This window comes from Petromyzon marinus, chromosome 59 (assembly GCF_048934315.1).
Source record: "Petromyzon marinus isolate PM22_M1 ecotype Great Lakes invasive population chromosome 59, UKy_Petmar_22M1.pri1.0, whole genome shotgun sequence".
NCBI lineage: Eukaryota > Metazoa > Chordata > Hyperoartia > Petromyzontiformes > Petromyzontidae > Petromyzon > Petromyzon marinus.
Window position 1 is genome coordinate 9,416,578 of NC_133725.1, and position 18,282 is coordinate 9,434,859.

An 18,282-nucleotide genomic window follows, 5' to 3' on the forward strand; every position below is an offset into this window, starting at 1 on the left:
TTTAAACTATTGTCATTGTAGTGCGTATTTAATGTGGCGCTGCACTCAGATGTCGTAGGGGAAAACATTTATTAAAAAGGAGGCGTTGGAAAGCTTAAATTTAGCATAAAATTCACTTGAAAATATTCAACGTCTAACTAAAACTGCAGATGTTCAGAATATTATATTGAAATTATCTTATAATTATAAAATATTTAAAGTAATTATAACTATAAAAAATACCTGAAACTTTGTAGTAGAACGAAGCAAAATGGAGAGTACAATTATAACAGAGTCATTGCACAGAATGAAAACCCTGGTAGAATCATTAGACTCAAAATGTTTAATAACAATCATTAAACGAATTTTCAAAATTTATGCTTCTCCATTCTCCCATGGAGAAGCAAAATGCTCCTTCATGGAATAAACAAAAGGTGACCTTAGTAAATGTAAATAATCAAATAGCTAATGAAAATTAATAAAAAAAAATGTAGTGTTATAAGAATTCTATATTTATTTAAAGTTGCGCGTTTTGATGTGACGTCACATTTCTCAAACCCCCCCCCCCCTCGTCACACATCGTCACAAATGTCTGACCCCCCCCCCAGGTGCGTGACGTCATTTATGGACGGCCCCATAGAGACGGACTTGCCCTAACAGTATGAGGCTATACGGGGGACCTTTGTCTTTGGCGGCGATGGTGGTAGTTGTGGCGGTGATTATTATGGAGTAGTGGCCATGCGCAGCCATAACCCCAAACCCCATCTCCAGCTCTCCCCAGCGCTTTGTGTGAGCCCAACTCAGCTCCAAAACCCGACCAGGGTAGCAGCACTGGGGAGGGGAGGAGGGGGCACCAGCGCAGCAAACGCGTGTGTTCACGTACCTGGCCGGCTTGGGGTCAAGTTGGTATTCCCACCCTCCATGCAAGACGTTCGACCAGCGTAGGAAGAGTAGGCCAAATCTTCGCCAGTCTCTACAGGGCCGCCCTATCCCCTTTAGAATTTCCTTTGCCTGTGAGTGATGGTGGTGGGGAGTGGTGGTGCGGCAGTTAGCGCGCTGCGCTCACGGTCAACATCAGTGGCGATTATCTGAACCGGTCCTGAGGCTCCCCTAGGTAGACTCAGCCTCAACTGAGTACCTCGTGCGGTGTGTAAAAACATTACTATTGGGAAGACAAAGGCGGCCGGGCGTGGTGCTGGCCACCCACCCCCTCGTGTGCCGTTCCGGCCTTCATAGGTGCTGCTACTCGCTAACAGCACTTGCCCCATACAGTATGTTAAGGTTGTACGGGGGATCTTTGTGTATCTCTCTGTGGGGAGCGGTGGTGCAGCGGTCTGCACTCCGCTGCCCCCGTGACAAGCCCGGTCGGCCCGAGTTTGATTCCCCCTCGCGGCCAGCACCAACCACAAGTTGACGATGAGCCTTCCAAACGAGTACCTGGTGCGGTGTGTGCAGTAAACATCACCACCGGCCGGGGGAGGGACAAAGGCGGCCCGGGCTTCGTAGATGCTGCTCCCTTAAACGCTACCTCGAAATCATTAGAATATCTATACCGGAGAAATCCGATGAGCTATAAAGCACTTCGCGTGGCGGGCTCCACGGGGGGGAGGGGGGGGGCGACTTGACAATAAAGGAGGCGGCGTCGTCTGCCGCGTCGTGCCCACCACTCACGGGTGGAGTGGATGGGGTCGCCAAACTGGTAACCGCCTCTCGCAATTGGTTACCGGTTCCGGGAGTCAGGAGAGTCTGGGAACCGGTAACCGATTGCGGCAGAACGTTGGCAGGGGGAGAGGAGGGCGGTGGATGGCGCAGAGGGTTTAATGGGAGCGGGGAGGGAGAGAGGGTGGGGGGTAGATGGTGGGAGGGAGAGAGGGTGGGGGGTAGATGGTGGGAGGGAGAGAGGGTGGGAGGGAGATAGGGGGGGGAGGTTGATGGGGGAGGGAGATAAGGGGGGCAGGGAGTTGGGGGGAGGGAGATAGGGGGGGAGGGAGATAGGGGGGGGAGGGAGATAGGGGGGGAGGGAGATGAGGGGGAGGGAGATGAGGGAGGAGGGAGATGAGGGAGGAGGGAGATAGGGGGGGGAGGGAGATAGGGAGGGGGAAGATGGGGAGTTTGATGGGGTGTAGAGAGATAAAGGTTGGGAGGGGGAAAGGGGGGCGATGGGGTGATGGGAGAAGCGGCTCTCTGTGGGGGGGTGTACCTGTGAGCGGGAGAGGGAGGGGGCGCGAGGAGGGATGGTGCAGAGGCGCGTGTGCAGGAGGCCGAGCCCATCACCACCACCATCACCACCTCCGCCGCAGTGCGCATTGTCGGCACCATCATCACCATCGTCACCATCATCGTCACCATCACCACCGTCGTCATCGCATCGGCACCACCATCATCCCCACCATCATCGCCACCGTCGATTCAACAGGAGCATTGCACCACCAGCTTCGTCGCCACCATCTAATTCCACACCGTCATCACCTCTTTGAACGTCGCCGTCTCGTCAGTCGGCATCGGCACAGGCGGTGGATCTCGCCCCTGTCGGGGTCAGAGCGGAGTTGGGCTCACGCAAGGGCTGCGAGGTGAGCGCTACGCAAAGACAAAGATCCCACACACCCGTGTAGCCTTGACAGACTGTTGGGGCAAGTGCTGTTAGCGAGGAGCGCCTATGAAGGCCGGCACCGTAGTACACGAGGGGGTGGGCTAGCACCACGCCCGGCCGCCTTTGTCTCCCCCCCCACCCCCCCCCCCCAGTGACGATGTTTTAACGCATCGCATCAGGCATTCATTTTAGGGCCAAGTCGACCTAGGATGGATGCCCCAGGAACGGTTCAGGTGATAATCGTCACGTGGCGATGGTGGTGGCACGGCGAGCGGGAGTCCAACTCGGGTTGCGCCGGGTTCGGAGCGTTGGGCGCTCATGCCGATGAAGACTGCCCGTGTGTAGCCTCTCACCAGGCCGCTGTGGTGCAAGTGCTGTCAGCGAGCACCTAAGAAGGCCACCACCATGCCGGGCCACCTTTGTCTTTCTGATGCCTATCGCAGCAGGGACTTATTTAAGGCCGAGTCGACCTAGGTGAAGCCCAGGACCGGTTCAAATATTCGCCGTCAACGGTCGCTGGGGAATCCAACTCGGGGTCGATGGGTTCGGAGCGCAGCGGAGCGCTAACCGCAGCCCCACCGCTCCCCACACCCACAAGCGCATTGACGCACACGCGTTGTGTGAGTACACAACGCGTGTGTGAGTGGGTACACAACGTGTGTGAGTGGGTACACAACGTGTGTGTGAGTGGGTACACAACGTGTGTGTGAGTGGGTACACAACGTGTGTGTGAGTGGGTACACAACGTGTGTGTGAGTGGGTACACAACGTGTGTGTGAGTGGGTACACAACGTGTGTGTGAGTAGGTACACAACGTGTGTGTGAGTAGGTACACAACGTGTGTGTGAGTAGGTACACAACGTGTGTGTGAGTAGGTACATAACGTGTGTGTGAGTGGGTACACAACGTGTGTGTGAGTAGGTACACAACGCGCCCGTGTGTGGGTACACAACGCGCCCGTGTGTGTGTGTGTGGGTACACAACGCGCCCGTGTGTGTGTGTGTGGGTACACAACGCGCCCGTGTGTGTGTGTGTGGGTACACAACGCGTGTGTGTGGGGTACACAACGCGTGTGTGTGGGTTACACAACGTGCCCGTGTGTGTGTGGGTACACAACGCGCCCGTGTGTGTGTGGGTACACATCGTGTGTGAGTGTGTGGGTACACATCGTGTGTGAGTGTGTGGGTACACAACGTGTGTGTGTGGGTACACAACGCGTGAGTGTGTGGGTACACAACGCGCCCGTGTGAGTGGCTGCCGCTATAAATCCCCAGGTGATGGTGACGCGCCGCTTCGTTGAACGATCATTTGTGGCCAGGTGGCTTCTGAAAAGGAGCTACGTAGCATTTGGGCCTTACCTGACAAAACAATAATAAAACAAAGTATAACTTCCTAGATGTCATTGATCAGCTTGGGCAGCAGGGTGGGCACCCTAGTGACAGCCTGGGTTCGATTCCCGACTCGGCCGCCTTCACTCTGTGAGGAGTTTGGTTCTGCAAATTGGGTGAGTGAGTGTGTGAGTGTGTGGTGTATGTATGACTCTGCCTGTTCTACAGAGTGAGTGTGTGGAGTCTGTATGTTCTCCCCCTGTTCTGCAGAGTGAGTGAGTGGAGTCTGTATGTCCCACCCTGTTATGCAGAGTGAGTGAGTGGAGTCTATATGTCCCACCCTGTTCTGCAGAGTGAGTGGAGTCTGGTTGTTCTCTGCCTGTTCTACAGAGTGTGAGTGAGTGGAGTCTGTATGTTCTCCCCCTGTTCTGCAGAGTGAGTGGAGTCTGTTTGTTCTCCCCCTGTTCTAGAGTGAGTGTGTGGAGCCTGTATGTTCTCCCCCTGTTCTACAGAGTGAGTGTGTGGAGTCTGTATGTTCTCTGTCTGTTCTGCAGAGTGAGGGAGTGGAGTCTGTATGTTCTCTGTCTGTTCTACAGAGTGAGTGAGTGGAGTCTGTATGATCTCCCCCTGTTCTACAGAGTGAGTGAGTGGAGTCTGTATGTTCTCTGTCTGTTCTGCAGAGTGAGTGTGTGGAGTCTGTATGTTCTCTGTCTGTTCTGCAGAGTGTGTGGAGTCTGTATGTTATCCCCCTGTTCTACAGAGTGAGTGTGTGGAGTCTGTATGTCCCACTCTGTTCTGTAGAGTGAGTGTGTGGAGTCTGTATGTTCTCTGTCTGTTCTACAGAGTGAGTGTGTGGAGTCTGTATGTACTCCCCCTGTTCTACAGAGTGAGTGTGTGGAGTCTGTATGTTCTCTGTCTGTTCTACAGAGTGAGTCTGTGGAGTCTGTATGTTCTCCCACTGTTCTGCAGAGTGAGTAAGTGGAGTCTGTATGTTCTCCCCCTGTTCTACAGAGTGAGTGTGTGGAGTCTGTATGTTCTCCCCCTGTTCTGCAGAGTGAGGGAGTGGAGTCTGTATGTTCTCTGTCTGTTCTACAGAGTGAGTGTGTGGAGTCTCTATGTTCTCTGTCTGTTCTACAGAGTGAGTGTGTGGAGTTTGTATGTTCTCTGTCTGTTCTGCAGTGAGTGTGTGGAGTCTGTATGTTCTCCCTCTATTCTACAGAGTGAGTGTGTGGAGTCTGTATGTTCTCTGTCTGTTCTACAGAGTGAGTGAGTGGAGTCTGTATGTTCTCCCCCTGTTCTACAGAATGAGTGAGTGGAGTATGTATGTTCTCTGTCTGTTCTACAGAGTGAGTGTGTGGAGTTTGTATGTTCTCTGTCTGTTCTGCAGTGAGTGTGTGGAGTCTGTATGTTCTCTGTCTGTTCTGCAGAGTGAGTGTGTGGAGTCTGTATGTTCTCCCCCTGTTCTAGAGAGTGAGTGCGTGGAATCTGTATGTTCTCTGTCTGTTCTGCAGAGTGAGTGTTTGGAGTCTGTATTTTCTCCCCCTGTTCTAAAGAGTGAGTGTGTGGAGTCTGTATGTTTTCTGTCTGTTCTGCAGAGTGAGTGTGTGGAGTTTGTATGTTCTCTGTCCTGCAGTGAGTGTGTGGAGTCTGTATGTTCTCTGTCTGTTCTGCAGAGTGAGTGTGTGCAGTCTGTATGTTCTTTGTCTGTTCTGCAGAGTGAGTGTGTGGAGTCTGTATGTTCTCCCCCTGTTCTGCAGAGTGAGTGAGTGGAGTCTGTATGTTCTCCCCCTGTTCTACAGAGTGAGTGTGTGGAGTCTGTATGTTCTCTGTCTGTTCTACAGAGTGAGTGAGTGGAGTCTGTATGTTCTTTGTCTGTTCTGCAGAGTGAGTGTGTGGAGTCTGTATGTTATCTGTCTGTTCTGCAGAGTGAGTGAGTGGAGTCTGTATGTTCTCCCCCTGTTCTGCAGAGTGAGTGTGTGGAGTCTGTATGTTCTCTGTCTGTTCTACAGAGTGAGTGTGTGGAGTCTGTATGTTCTCTGTCTGTTCTGCAGAGTGAGTGAGTGGAGTCTGTATGTTCTCTGTCTGTTCTGCAGAGTGAGTGAGTGGAGTCTCTATGTTCTTTGTCTGTTCTGCAGAGTGAGTGTGTGGAGTCTGTATGTTCTCTGTCTGTTCTGCAGAGTGAGTGAGTGGAGTCTGTATGTTCTCTGTCTGTTCTGCAGAGTGAGTGTGTGGAGTCTGTATGTCCCACCCTGTTCTGCAGAGTGAGTGTGTGGAGTCTGTATGTCCCACCCTGTTCTACAGAGTGAGTGGAGTCTGTTCTCTGCCTGTTCTACAGAGTGAGTGTGTGGAGCCTGTATGTTCTCCCCCTGTTCTGCAGAGTGAGTGAGTGGAGTCTGTATGTTCTCTGCCTGTTCTACACAGTGAGTGAGTTGAATCTGTATGTTCTCCCCCTATTCTACAGAGTAAGTGAGTGGAGTCTGTATGTCCCACCCTGTTCTGCAGAGTGAGTGTGTGGAGTCTATATGTTCTCCCCCTGTTCTGCAGAGTGAGTGAATGGAGTCTGTATGTTCTCTGCCTGTTCTACACAGTGAGTGAGTGGAGTCTGTATGTTCTCCCCTATTCTACAGAGTGAGTGAGTGGAGTCTGTATGTCCCACCCTGTTCTGCAGAGTGAGTGTGTGGAGTCTATATGTTCTCCCCCTGTTCTACAGAGTGAGTGTGTGGAGTCTGTATGTTCTCTGTCTCTTCTGCAGAGTGAGTGTGTGGAGTCTGTACTCTGTTCTATAAAGTGGGTGAGTAAATGTGTGGCACATACATTATTTAACATATTTTTTTCAACCACGTAGTTCCAGAAGTATTTCTTGGTTGTACCGGACAAATCTCCATCTGGTACAGATACAATGGGAGACTGATCGATGCCCGGGTGCGGTCGAGGGATGGCTCCCTCTTGGTTAACCATGTTAAGTATGCTGATGATCTGGTGATTGCTGCTCATTCAGAGCAGGAGTTGGAGGCATTTCTGCTTGACCTGGAGTGTGCTACTAATAGGTAGGGCCTAACCATCAGTCCCTCCAAAACTAAGCACCTGCCTGGGTATTTTGTGTTATCAAACACTCCACCCCCTCAACTCCCCATTAGTGGTACAGTTGTGGAGGCAGTGGAGAGGTTTCCATACCTGGGCAGTGTGCTTATGATCAGCTCCAGTTTGACAGCAGAGTTCTCACTGAATCAGTCGAGCGGCAATATCTTTTCATCAGCCGCTTAACGCTGTGTGGAAGCTACCTGGCCTGTCACTCCACACGAAACTTGGGGTCTTCTCGGCCACAATCATGCCCTCCCTTCTCTCTGCTTGTGAACGTGGACCCCCCCTAATGGAACATCCTAGGCTTTTATAAACATATCATGCTGGCCTGCCTACAATCCATCCTGGGTTTATCCAGGCTGGTTTGTGTGAGGAGCTCGCATCCTTGAAAGCCTGACAAAGTCCCATCGGTGAGCTCCTCTGGCAGGCAAGACTGCATTGGCTGGGTCATGGAGACTGCATGTCAAGCGATCGCATGCCCAGACAGCTTTTGTTCGGCTGGATAAAGGGGACTAAACGGGCACGGCATGGGCTAGAGAATAGGTGGAATGATGTGGTACAGGAGGATGTGGAGCTGAGTGTATTTTCCGACGACTGGTACCATCGGTGTCAAGATCGGCCTCTGCGGAGAAGGCTCGTGAAGGATGCTACTGGGCAGTTGGCGGCAGTCGCCCTCCAACAACAACGGAAGGCGGAGGAGCGACGTTCACAATAATAAGCGAAGTGCCCGGTGGCTAAAGCACAGTAAATTGGCACAGTAGGGGGCACAGGTGGTTCATCTGCAAGTCATCTCAGTCAACCCATGGCACCTGGGTCTGTCCCGTGACCTGCCAGCAAGCTTTCGACACTTCACGTGGCCTTGAAGTGCACCTGGGCTGGCACACGCGCTGTGGTGACGTCACTGCCACTTAGTGGCGAATGACGATTGTTATTGGAGTCTGTATGTTCTCCTCCTGGTCTACAGAGCGATTGGCTGAGTGAGTGAGTGGGTGAGTGAGAGTGTTCAGTCTGGATGTTCTTTCCCCCTGTTCTATAGAGAGAAAGAGAATGGTGGTTGTGTGTTCTCTGTCGTTAATGCGGAGATTTCGTTGATCGGAAAACGTGTTCACGATTTGTCATTTTGCGTTCCCGAGAAATGTTGCTCGTTCGGTGTGGAGGGCGCCGTAGTGGCTGGGAGATGTCAACTACCTCGCCTGGTATGCAGGAGGGTGGACCCTGACGCCTGCTGCTGTATATTGGAGTTTGCGTGTCTCTCTCTCCCCGTGGTCGCGTGGTTTTCCCTCCACGTTTACAATCGACTTGACGCGTTTCGAGCACTTGGCTCCTGCTATACATATCCACATGACGACGATAGGCCACTTCGTTGTGCTATCATTTGTGAAAGCCAGGTGGCTTTTGAAAAAGAGCAAAACAGCCCAGCGTGGGCCTTACCAGGTAAAAGTTTAGTTTCTTCTACGCCCCCCCCCCTTCACACCTCCTTTCACCCCCCACCCCCTTTCACCCCCCCTTTCACCCCCCCTTTCACCCACCCCCTTTCATCCTCCCCCTTTCACCCACCCCTTTCACCCCCCTTTCACCCCCCCTTTCACCCCCCTTTCACCCCACCCCTTTCACCCCCCTTTCACCCCCCCCCCTTTCATCCTCCCCCTTTCACCCACCCCCTTTCACCCCCTTTCACCCCCCTCCCCTTTCACCCCCCCTTCACCCCCCCTTTCACCCACCCCCTTTCACCCCCACCCCCTTTCACCTCCCCCTTTCACTCCCCCTTCCACCCCCCTTCCACCCCCCCCCCCTTCACCCCCCCTTCCACATCCCCTTTCAACCCCCCCTTTCACACCCCCCTTCCGCACACCCCTTTCATCCTCCCCCCCTTTCACCCCCCCTTTCATCCCCCCCTTTCACCCCCCCTCTCACCCCCCTCTCACCCCCCTCTCCCCCCCTTTCACCCCCCCTTTCACCCCCCCCTTCACCCCCCCTTTCACCACCCCCTTTCACCCCCCTCCCCCTTTCATCCTCCCCCTTTCACCCCCCCTTTCACCCCCCCTTCACCCCCCCTTTCACCCCCCCTTTCACCCCCCCTTTCACCCCCCCCTTCACCCCCCCTTTCACCCACCCCCTTTCGCCCCCACCCCCTTTCACCCCCCTTTCACCCCCTCCCCCTTTCACCCCCCTCCCCTTTCACCCCCACCCCTTTCACCCCCCCTTTCACCCCCCTTCACCCCCCTTTCACCCACCCCCTTTCACCCCCACCCCCTTTCACTCCCCCTTCCACCCCCCTTCCACACCCCCCCCTTTCACCCCCTCTTCCATACCCCCCCTTCCACACCTCCTTTCTTCCACACCTCCTTTCCACACACCCCCTTTCACCCCCCCTTTCACTCTCCCCGCCCCCCCTTTCACCCCCCCTTTCACCCCCGCCCCCGACTTTCACCCCCCCTTTCACCCCCCCTTTCACACCCCCCCTTCCGCACACCCCTTTCATCCTCCCCCCCCCTTTCACCCCCCTTTTCATCCCCCCCTTTCATCCCCCCTCTCACCCCCCCTCTCACCCCCCTCTCACCCCCCCCCTTTCACCCCCCCTTTCACCCGCTCTTTCACCCCCCCCTTCCACACCCCCCCTTTCACCTCCCCCATCCACACCCCCTCTTTCACACTCCTCCCCCACCCCCCCTTTCACCCCCCTCCCCCTTTCACCCCCCCCCTCTTTCACTCCCCCTTCCACACCCCCCCTTTCACCCCCCCTTTCCATACACCCCCTTTCATCCCCCCTTTCACCCCCCCTTTCATCCCCCCCTTTCATCCCCCCCCTTTCATCCCCCCCCTTTCATGCCCCCCCTTCATCCCCCCCCTTTCACCCCCCCCCTTTCATCCCCCCCTTTCATCTCCCCCCTTTCATCCCCCCTTTCATCCCCCCCCTTTCATGCCCCCCCTTTCACCCCCCCTCTCACCCCGCCTTTCACCCCCCCTCTCACCCACCCCTCTCAAACCCCCCCCTTTCACCCCCCCTTTTACTCCCCCTCCCACACACCCCCTTTCATCCCCCCCCCCCCTTTCACCCCGCCCCAGTGGGATGCAAGTTAAACAACAACAACCACTAGACAACTTAGATTAAAGCCATCAGTACACACGTGTGTGTGTGTGTGTACGCGCGCGTGTGTGTGCTATGCAGTGTCGCTACATTGCAGTGTCGCTACATTGCAGTGTCGCGACATTGCAGTGTCGCTACATTGCAGTGTCGCTACATTGCAGTGTCGCTACATTGCAGTGTCGCTACATTGCAGTGTCGCTACATTGCAGTGTCGCTACATTGCAGTGTCGCTACATTGCAGTGTCGCTACATTGCAATGTCGACATTGCTATTTAATGTCGCTACATTGCAATGTCGCGACATTGCAATGTCGCTACATTGCAATGTCGCTACATTGTTATTCAATGTCGCTACATTGCAATGTCGACATTGCTATTTAATGTCGCTACATTGCAATGTCGCTACATTGCAATGTCGCTACATTGCAATGTCGCTACATTGCAATGTCACTACATTGCTGGTCAATGTCACTACATTGCTTCTTGTCGATGTCCTTACCTCATTGTTTAGCTTTTTGTACTTAGTCGCCATCTCATCCAATTCCCTTATCTTTAGCCTTATTTTTCTCTCTTCCTGTTCTACTCCAAAGGGTATTGCTGCTTTTATTGCTTGCTGCACTACCTTCTTCAGTACCACTGATTCTTTGCTGTATGCTTAGGTGTTCTATTTTTGCCCCTCCCCCATGATTCTACTAGAAATTTCCTCGTCATATTTCCACTTCATGTCTGCTCGTTCTCGAGTGCCTCTATGCTCCCCTTTTCATGTTGCGTTCTGGATATTACGTTTTAGTTTTAGTCGCGGGTTGCATCGTACCAAGCTGTGGTCCGATGACGCATCAGCTCCTCGGTATGTTCTGCACAGTCGAACTGATCTTTTCCAGCGTCTGTCGATCATTACCAGATCCGGTGCTCTCCATGTGCATTTTTTGCAGTGTTTTTGTTTGAACGGAGTATTACATACGACTGTCATGTTTTGAAGCAAATTCTAGCAGATTAATTACGCGTTCCCATCTGTTGTTATCCTTCCCAATGTTTTGCATGAGTCCCCCACAAATATCTTAATATATCTTAATATTTGTCCTAGGCAGTCCCCTTCACGTTCTTTCCAGTGTCTCATTGAATTCTTCAATATTCTCTTCTGTGCTATCTGATGTCGGTGCATACATTTGGATGAAAGACATATTTAGAGGTTGCCAATTAAATCTCGCAGCAATTACTCTTGGACTAACCGGTCTGTATCCCAACAATGATACTTTCGCTTTTGTACTCAACAAGAACCCTACTCATCTGGTGTGCACTTTATTTTCCCCTGACCAGTTCTGAAGCGACGGGGCCACCCTGGGGAAGCGATGCGACCGAGCGGGTCCACCTCAGAGCCACGACGCTCTGCTGGCTCCGTTTTTTTTAATCTTTCGTTAAACATTGCCCTGACTCTGCACTCAATCAGCGTTGGGGCCTTTCAACTGTGGCCGCTGATTCCACGGTGGCAGGATGTTAACTTTCTCGCCTGGTATACAGGAGGCCTTGGGTTCGTTCCCGACCCTGATGGCTGCTGTAAATTTGGAGTTTGTCTCTTTCCCTGTGGTCGCGTGGAATTGTCTCTGGGTCTTCCGGTTTTTCCTCCACATTTGGAATCAACATGCGGCCACGGCTCCCCCGGGACATGTCGTGTACACACAGGCACGTACCATGCAATAACTTCCCAATACCTGCGCTCTGCGTCTGCACATCATGTAACGACATTGCCTCAACAACACATCCACTCTTATGCATCACGGATACTCTCCAGTGTTCCATTTGTTCCCTTCAGCTTACCGCTGGGCCTCCCGCTATATTTAAAATATTCGTTAGCCAGTGAGGCCGTGACGGGTTTTTTCAGTGCGTAATAGAGGTTTTTCTTGTTTGGGTTAGGCTTTGTGCAGCGTGGAAGTGTATTATCAAGTGATACACTGTTTAACTGCATGCCTATACAGGTACGTCGGTAATGATTAACTGTGAGCAGTCAATAACATGTATTGAGATTTTTTGGGGCCCAAAAACATGTACATACATACTATAAAAATGCATAATGTACATTATGTATGCTGATTACCTCTGAACAACCCAACCAATAATATATATCCATTGTAATTTATATGAATACATTAGCACCACGCACCTGATTGGCTCACAACTGATGACATCACATTTATTCCCCTTCTATTTAAGATCGAAACAGGAGGAGGATTTCTTCGCAATTCTGGCTGTCGCCTGATGATGTTGGTTGTTGTTGTAATTACCGGGCGAAATGTCACGGCACTCGAATTGTAAATGTTGTCGTGGGTTCACTCTCCAACACAAAACTGGTAAGTGCTGAACTAATAACTAATTGCCACGTTTTGTTTACGTGACAACTCTTACTAATTAGCTGTGTCAGGTGGTGGCGGGTTTAACGGCACATTTATATTTACATTATATAACCAAAATAAACCCCTCCATTATGGATACATTTGGTCGCGAAAGCCTATGTGGCATACGTACATACATTCGCACAGTTCGCTACGTATGGTACAAACATAAATACATTAGCACGGTTGGCTACGTATGGTGCGAGAGAAGTTCAACATACATACCGTACATAACAAATGCTGTGAGTACAGGCGACCCCCTCACCTACGACCTAATTGGTTCCTGGACGACGCCCGCAATGTTATAAATTGGAGTTCCGTTCCTGGAAACCCATTACATACCATTAAAATACCAAAACTTACCACGAAAACAAATGAAAATTACCTTTACAAACATTGATTAAGTAAAAAACAAACACATTTGAACATTCTTAAGTACTGTACTGCACGTGCATCATATTTCCTCTTCTCAGACATAGCGAAAAGTTAATCTTTTCAAAATTTGAAGAAAATTGACGAAAAAAAGTGAAGAGCGTTGTGAAAGAGATGCTTTCGCTCTGGGCACAGCTGCAGACTGATGGGCTCTTGTACACAGGAATACGGCGGAAGAGCAAAGCAGCGCCATCGGACGACAAGTCTGCGCATGATGTGCATGGAATGCGCAGACTCGTCACCAATCGACTCGGCGTCAGTAGCAGTCATTAGGCGATCGTAGATACGAGTTTTGGTCGTTACTTGTGGGGGTCTTACATACTATAAGAAACGTCATAAATGCCGGGGGCCGCAAGTCCAGCCGTGGTAAGTCGGGGGTCACCTGTAAGTCTGCATCTTTGCCTTGGAGGCACCGCGATGGCGGTGGTGGATTCGATACAGACCCTGATGCCTGCTGGATATTTGGAGTTTGCGGTGTCTCTCTCTCTCTCTCCCCAAGGTCGTGTTGATTTTTCTCCGGGTCCTTTGGGTTTTTCCCTCTCCACATTTATCATCAACGTGTTACGCGTTCAGAGTTATTTCGCTACTGCTATGAATATCCACATGATGATGATAAGCCACTTCGTTTAGCTATCATTTGTGGCCAGTTCAGTGGGCCATTACCTGGTAAAAATAAAACGAGTATTTAGTTTCATATATATAAAAGGGAAATTTGTGTATGTGTGTCTGTTCAAAATGTTTAGCGTACTTCCCGACATGCGTAACGCAGTGTGCCTACTCATGTCATGCATCCCCAACCCTCCGCGAGTAAAGTGGCATACAAATGTGTTGCAGGTCTAAGGCGTTCTTCGCGCAGCATTGGTTTATTGAGTCGTTTACTGCTGTACGCACCCTGAAAGTTGTGTGTGGGGGGAGCGGTAGTGTAGCGATTCGTGCGCTGCGCTACGAACCCGGCGACCCGAGTTCGATTCCCGCTCATGGCCACCACCGGTGACGATTATTTGAACCGGTCCTGGGCCTCCCCTAGGTCCACTTAGCCTCAAACGAGTAACTGGTGTGGTGTGTGAACATCGCCACTGGGGAGACAAAGGCGGCTGGGCGTGGTGAATCCAAGTCCCGGGCGAAGCCGGGTAATGTTTTAGTTTGAACCACTCGCGCCCGCATCTCTGCATGAGAGCCCTTGGTCAGGAGGGTTACAGGACAACTATTGATTTCTGAGGGCTGCGAGAGTCGGAACCCCATGAAGGCCGTGGTATCTTGCCACGTTCACGGGAGGAGCGATGACAGCGGTTAGCGCTGCCACACTAGAACACATACCCTGTCCGCGCAAGCCTAGCCTTACAGCAATGCTGAGTTTCCACCATGTGGGATGCGCGCGCGTGCGCAGGGCTGAGGGGAAGATAGCATAAGCAACTTGGGAGGTTTGAGGAAGAGAGCATTGGGAGAGCAGCGGGGGCTGAGGGCCGATTGGTGAGGCAGGCCGCCAAAGGGGAAAGAGAAGACCAAAGAGCAGATGTCAGACCTCAGAAGTCACAGCCAAGCTTAGCCACGAGATGAGCGTTTCCTGACAAACTCGCCAACCACTCGCACGTGTTTACCAGTTAACTCCCTGCCATCCCCATTCAAATACACACGCCGACAAATCGACCGCGGTCACTGCACCGGCCCCCCTCACCCCCCCCCGCCCACCACAGGCCCCGCGAGAGCAGCTCGGAGTGCGACCCCGGACCATGACGCGCTCCGACACGCCCGACCTCATCGCCTCCGCCCTGCGTCGCCCCCGCGGGTCCCCCGGCGGCGCTCGCTCCGGCGCCTGGTCCGGCACCCTCGCCCCCTGGGCCTCCGAGCCGCCAACACCCTCGCGCCGCAAGCGATGCCCCGGCTCCGCAGCGGCCGCTATGTCTGAGAGCGCCGCCGCTCGGCAGCTGGCGCCAGCACCGGCGCGCCCCCAACCCAAGCCGCCGTTACCACGCCGGCCGCCCTGGATCACGCCGGGCCCGCTGTGCGCGTCCAGCCCCGAGCTGCCGACGCCGAGGTTTGCGTCGCGCCAGCCCGGACCGCCGGCGCCGTGGCCACCGCCGCCGATGGCGCCGGGGCCGCTCGCCGAGTGGCGCCGCTCGCGGGCGCCGGCGCAGTATCTGACGCCGCTGCGCCGGGCGGCGGAGGAACGGGCGCGCGGGGCGGTGAGTCGCAGCACCGGCTCGCTGGCCACCAAGAGCCAACTGTACGACATCCACCCCAGCAAGTACCAGACGCGGCATGAGCGGCCCTACCACCATGTGCCCATCCCGCTCATCCCTCGGGAAGTGGGCTCCGACCGCCGGCGTGGTGACTGGCGCCGGGAGCCGCCGACTGCCACGACACCATCACCAACATGGACGCCTCGGCGCGGCGTGCCGGACGCGACGCTCTCGGTGCACGAGCCCGGCCGGAGGGCACAAGCGGCGACGTTCACGTTCCGGTCAACGGGGACGCCGCTCCCCCCGTCCGATCGCCGGCTCGCCACGTCGGCCTCCAGCCTGACCGGGGCACCATCGCACGTGCGGCAGAGGATCGACCTCCACCCGCTGGACTCCACGCGCTACCGGTCGTCGCCGGCGCGCCGGGAGCAGCTGGTGCACTGGGCGCACAGCCACTCCGAGCCGCACATCCCAGCGAGCGCTGGCTACGTGCCGTCGCGCCACCTCTTGCCGACGCCGGCATACCTGGAGGGCCGACGCACGTCTGACACGGCGCTAGTGCCGACGCCGACTCCTCCAGCGCCCCCCACTCGAGGCTCGTCATTCTGGACATTCTCCCGATCGCTGGACAACCTCTACGCGTGCTTGGCGGAGCGCCGGCGTGGTGACGGCGCTCGCAGCCGTGAGGGTCGGTCGACTCCGACTCCGACTCCGCCACCACGCTCCGCACCGCCGCGCTCTGACCGCATCCCCGTGGTGCAACTGTCACGATCGCCGCGCCGCTACGCTGCCCTCTCGCTCTCCGAGAGCGCCATCTTCAGCAAGGCGAGCGGGCCCGGCTGGCGCCTTGCACCATCCATTACTATCACCGACAACGAGCTCTCGCCAGTGGGTGGTGGTGGCGGCAGCCGGTCAATGGAGGAGCTGCGCGGAGGTGACGGCGGCGCCAGCGTCGGCGGTGGTGCCACAGATTACTTGGGCTTCGGCAGCCTGGCGCTGCACAAGACGGTGTCACCGGCGTCGCCTGTTGCCAGCCAGGAGCTCGACGAGATCCTCACTGACATTGCGGTGCACTCCTCGCCGCGACTCTCCGACGAGTCAAGCGCACAGTCCGACCGCTTCGCCCAGCAGCTCCACAGCCTCATTGACAGCGATGATGGCGGCGGTGCCAGCGGCCGGGAGAATGAGGCCGGGGAAGAGGAGGATGCGGAGGAGTACAGAGAGGAGAGAACAGCGGACGGAACTGGCCTAGCATGCCCGGCGTCCCCCACCAGCCGATTGCGGCACCAGCGCCTCTCCGAGGCAGCTGCACCGGCGCCGGCACCCACCTCGCTCTGCCGTCGCGTGCTGCGGCTGTGCCGTACCGATGCCGAGTCGCGCCGCGTGCTGTCGAGGGCGGCGCGGGTTGGGTATCTGTCCCGGGGGCGTGGCTGCCTCTTTCTGGGCTTCCCGGGTCCGGCGTCGGCGTCAGCGTTCCTGCGGCATGGCCTGGATGGCCTCCTGGTGTCGCCCGCCTACCTCTCTCTGCGCGAGATCCAGGCCCATGCACGGCGGCTTGGCGACTACGTGCACGGTGAGCGGAAGTGGCGGCAAGCAGGCGGTTGGCATCCTTGATTTGGGCACTCTGCGACTGCAACGTTCTCTCACACCTTGTTCTACAGACTCCGGCAAAACAACCCCCCTACCTCCTCGGAGGTGCCGGAACCTAATGTTGTGGTGAGCAATGCCATGGGGAAGGAAGGCCAATTTCATGGCACTTGTAGTCGCCACAGGGGCCAATGGGGGTTCTGGACAGGTGTGAGGGGCTGGAAACCCCTCCACCTTCAGTTTCATTACCACTAAACTACGTGGAAAAAATCTAACTAAACTTGTGCCGGAGGCCCCGGGGGGACAGGCGTCTATGATGTCTCCTGGCTAAACCCCATTTGGCGGAGCCAGGAGACTCAGCCCGTACTCTCGAAGTTCCTCCAGAAATGGCAAAAAGCCACTGCGAGTCACCACGTGGAATGTTCTAATGCTCACTAAAGAGGAGAGGCTGCCACTCCCTTGTCGGGAGCTGGACTGGTACCACCTGGATCTCTGGCATTCAAGAGGTACAGTGGACTGGCTCTGGCTCCTGCCACCATGATGGGTGAAGAGTCCACTCCTCGGAGGCGGAGACTGCTAAACAACAGGGAGTGACTCTCTTCTGAACAAACTAATGAATGAGGTGTGGGTATGGTGGAGAGGTTTGGAAAACTGTAAGCCCCAGGCTACTGTGGACTTGCCTCCCAATAAACCGGAACCAAGGAATGGTGGAGGTGGTTACTTATGCCACCACCCAAGATGGACATCAGTGGAGGGATGAAAGGCTGATGAGTCAGATGCCTTCTTTGACCTGTCCCAAGTCCTTGCGAAAGTGGGGGATAGAGTCATCCTATTGGGTGACTTTAATGTTCGAGTGGGTCATGATGCAGGCACCTGAGCGAGAGTCAGGGATGCAACCTAGGGGAGTTGGGGGGTATGCATTGTAATGAGACACATAGGGGCCCAGTCGGCCACAAGGGGGCCCCGAATCAACAGATAAACAAGTTAAAAATGTTAAGAAAAGTTATTCACAATAAAATATTCCAACAACCATAACCCGCCGAAAAACATTGTTACAAATGAAAAAGATATTTCTGAAATATACACAGCATAAAATTTATGAAGCGCTACTGGTGTGTGTTACTGAAGACAAGGATTTTTTGCTAACTTACATGCACATGAAAGCAAGACACATGATACTTGTAAGTATTGTACCTTTAAATATTTTTACGAATACTGTCACTGAGACTGTCTTCCTCTAAACCCAATACACAGTTCAACTCAAATAATAAAGTAGTCCCTCGGGTAATGTTTTTAATCTGTTCCACGAAAACTACTGTAAACCGAAATAACTGTGAATCTAATTCACTCATAAGTTGATAATATAATACGTAAAAATCACCGAGTCTGTAAGAGAGCTGTTTCCACTGACAAAAAAAAAACGTTACAGTTATAATGTTAAAAAATAAGTAATATTAAAAAAAAACTTTGTTAAACGTGAGTTGAGCGTGGACAATTAGACCCAAGGCGAAACATAAAATATAAAAAAGAATGTAAAAAATATTTATTTATTATTATAGACTATAGTATTGTCATCAGTATGACATAAGTATACCAAGTTTGCAGTCGATACCACATTGGAAAGTGGGTTA

The 18,282-nt window shown here is 53.7% G+C and overlaps 1 protein-coding gene across 1 annotated transcript in view; it reads left to right on the forward strand.

Annotated features, from left to right (window-relative positions):
- The first annotated feature begins 2,230 nt into the window (after window positions 1–2,230).
- AJM1 (apical junction component 1 homolog) overlaps window positions 2,231–18,282 on the forward strand; it is a 28,259-nt gene continuing 12,207 nt past the window's right edge. Inside the window, exons 1-2 of the mRNA XM_032976326.2 lie at window positions 2,231–2,549; window positions 14,579–16,637. Coding sequence (XP_032832217.2) covers window positions 14,615–16,637 — 2,023 coding nt within the window. The 5' untranslated portion in view covers window positions 2,231–2,549; window positions 14,579–14,614. The remainder of the gene's footprint in view (window positions 2,550–14,578; window positions 16,638–18,282) is intronic.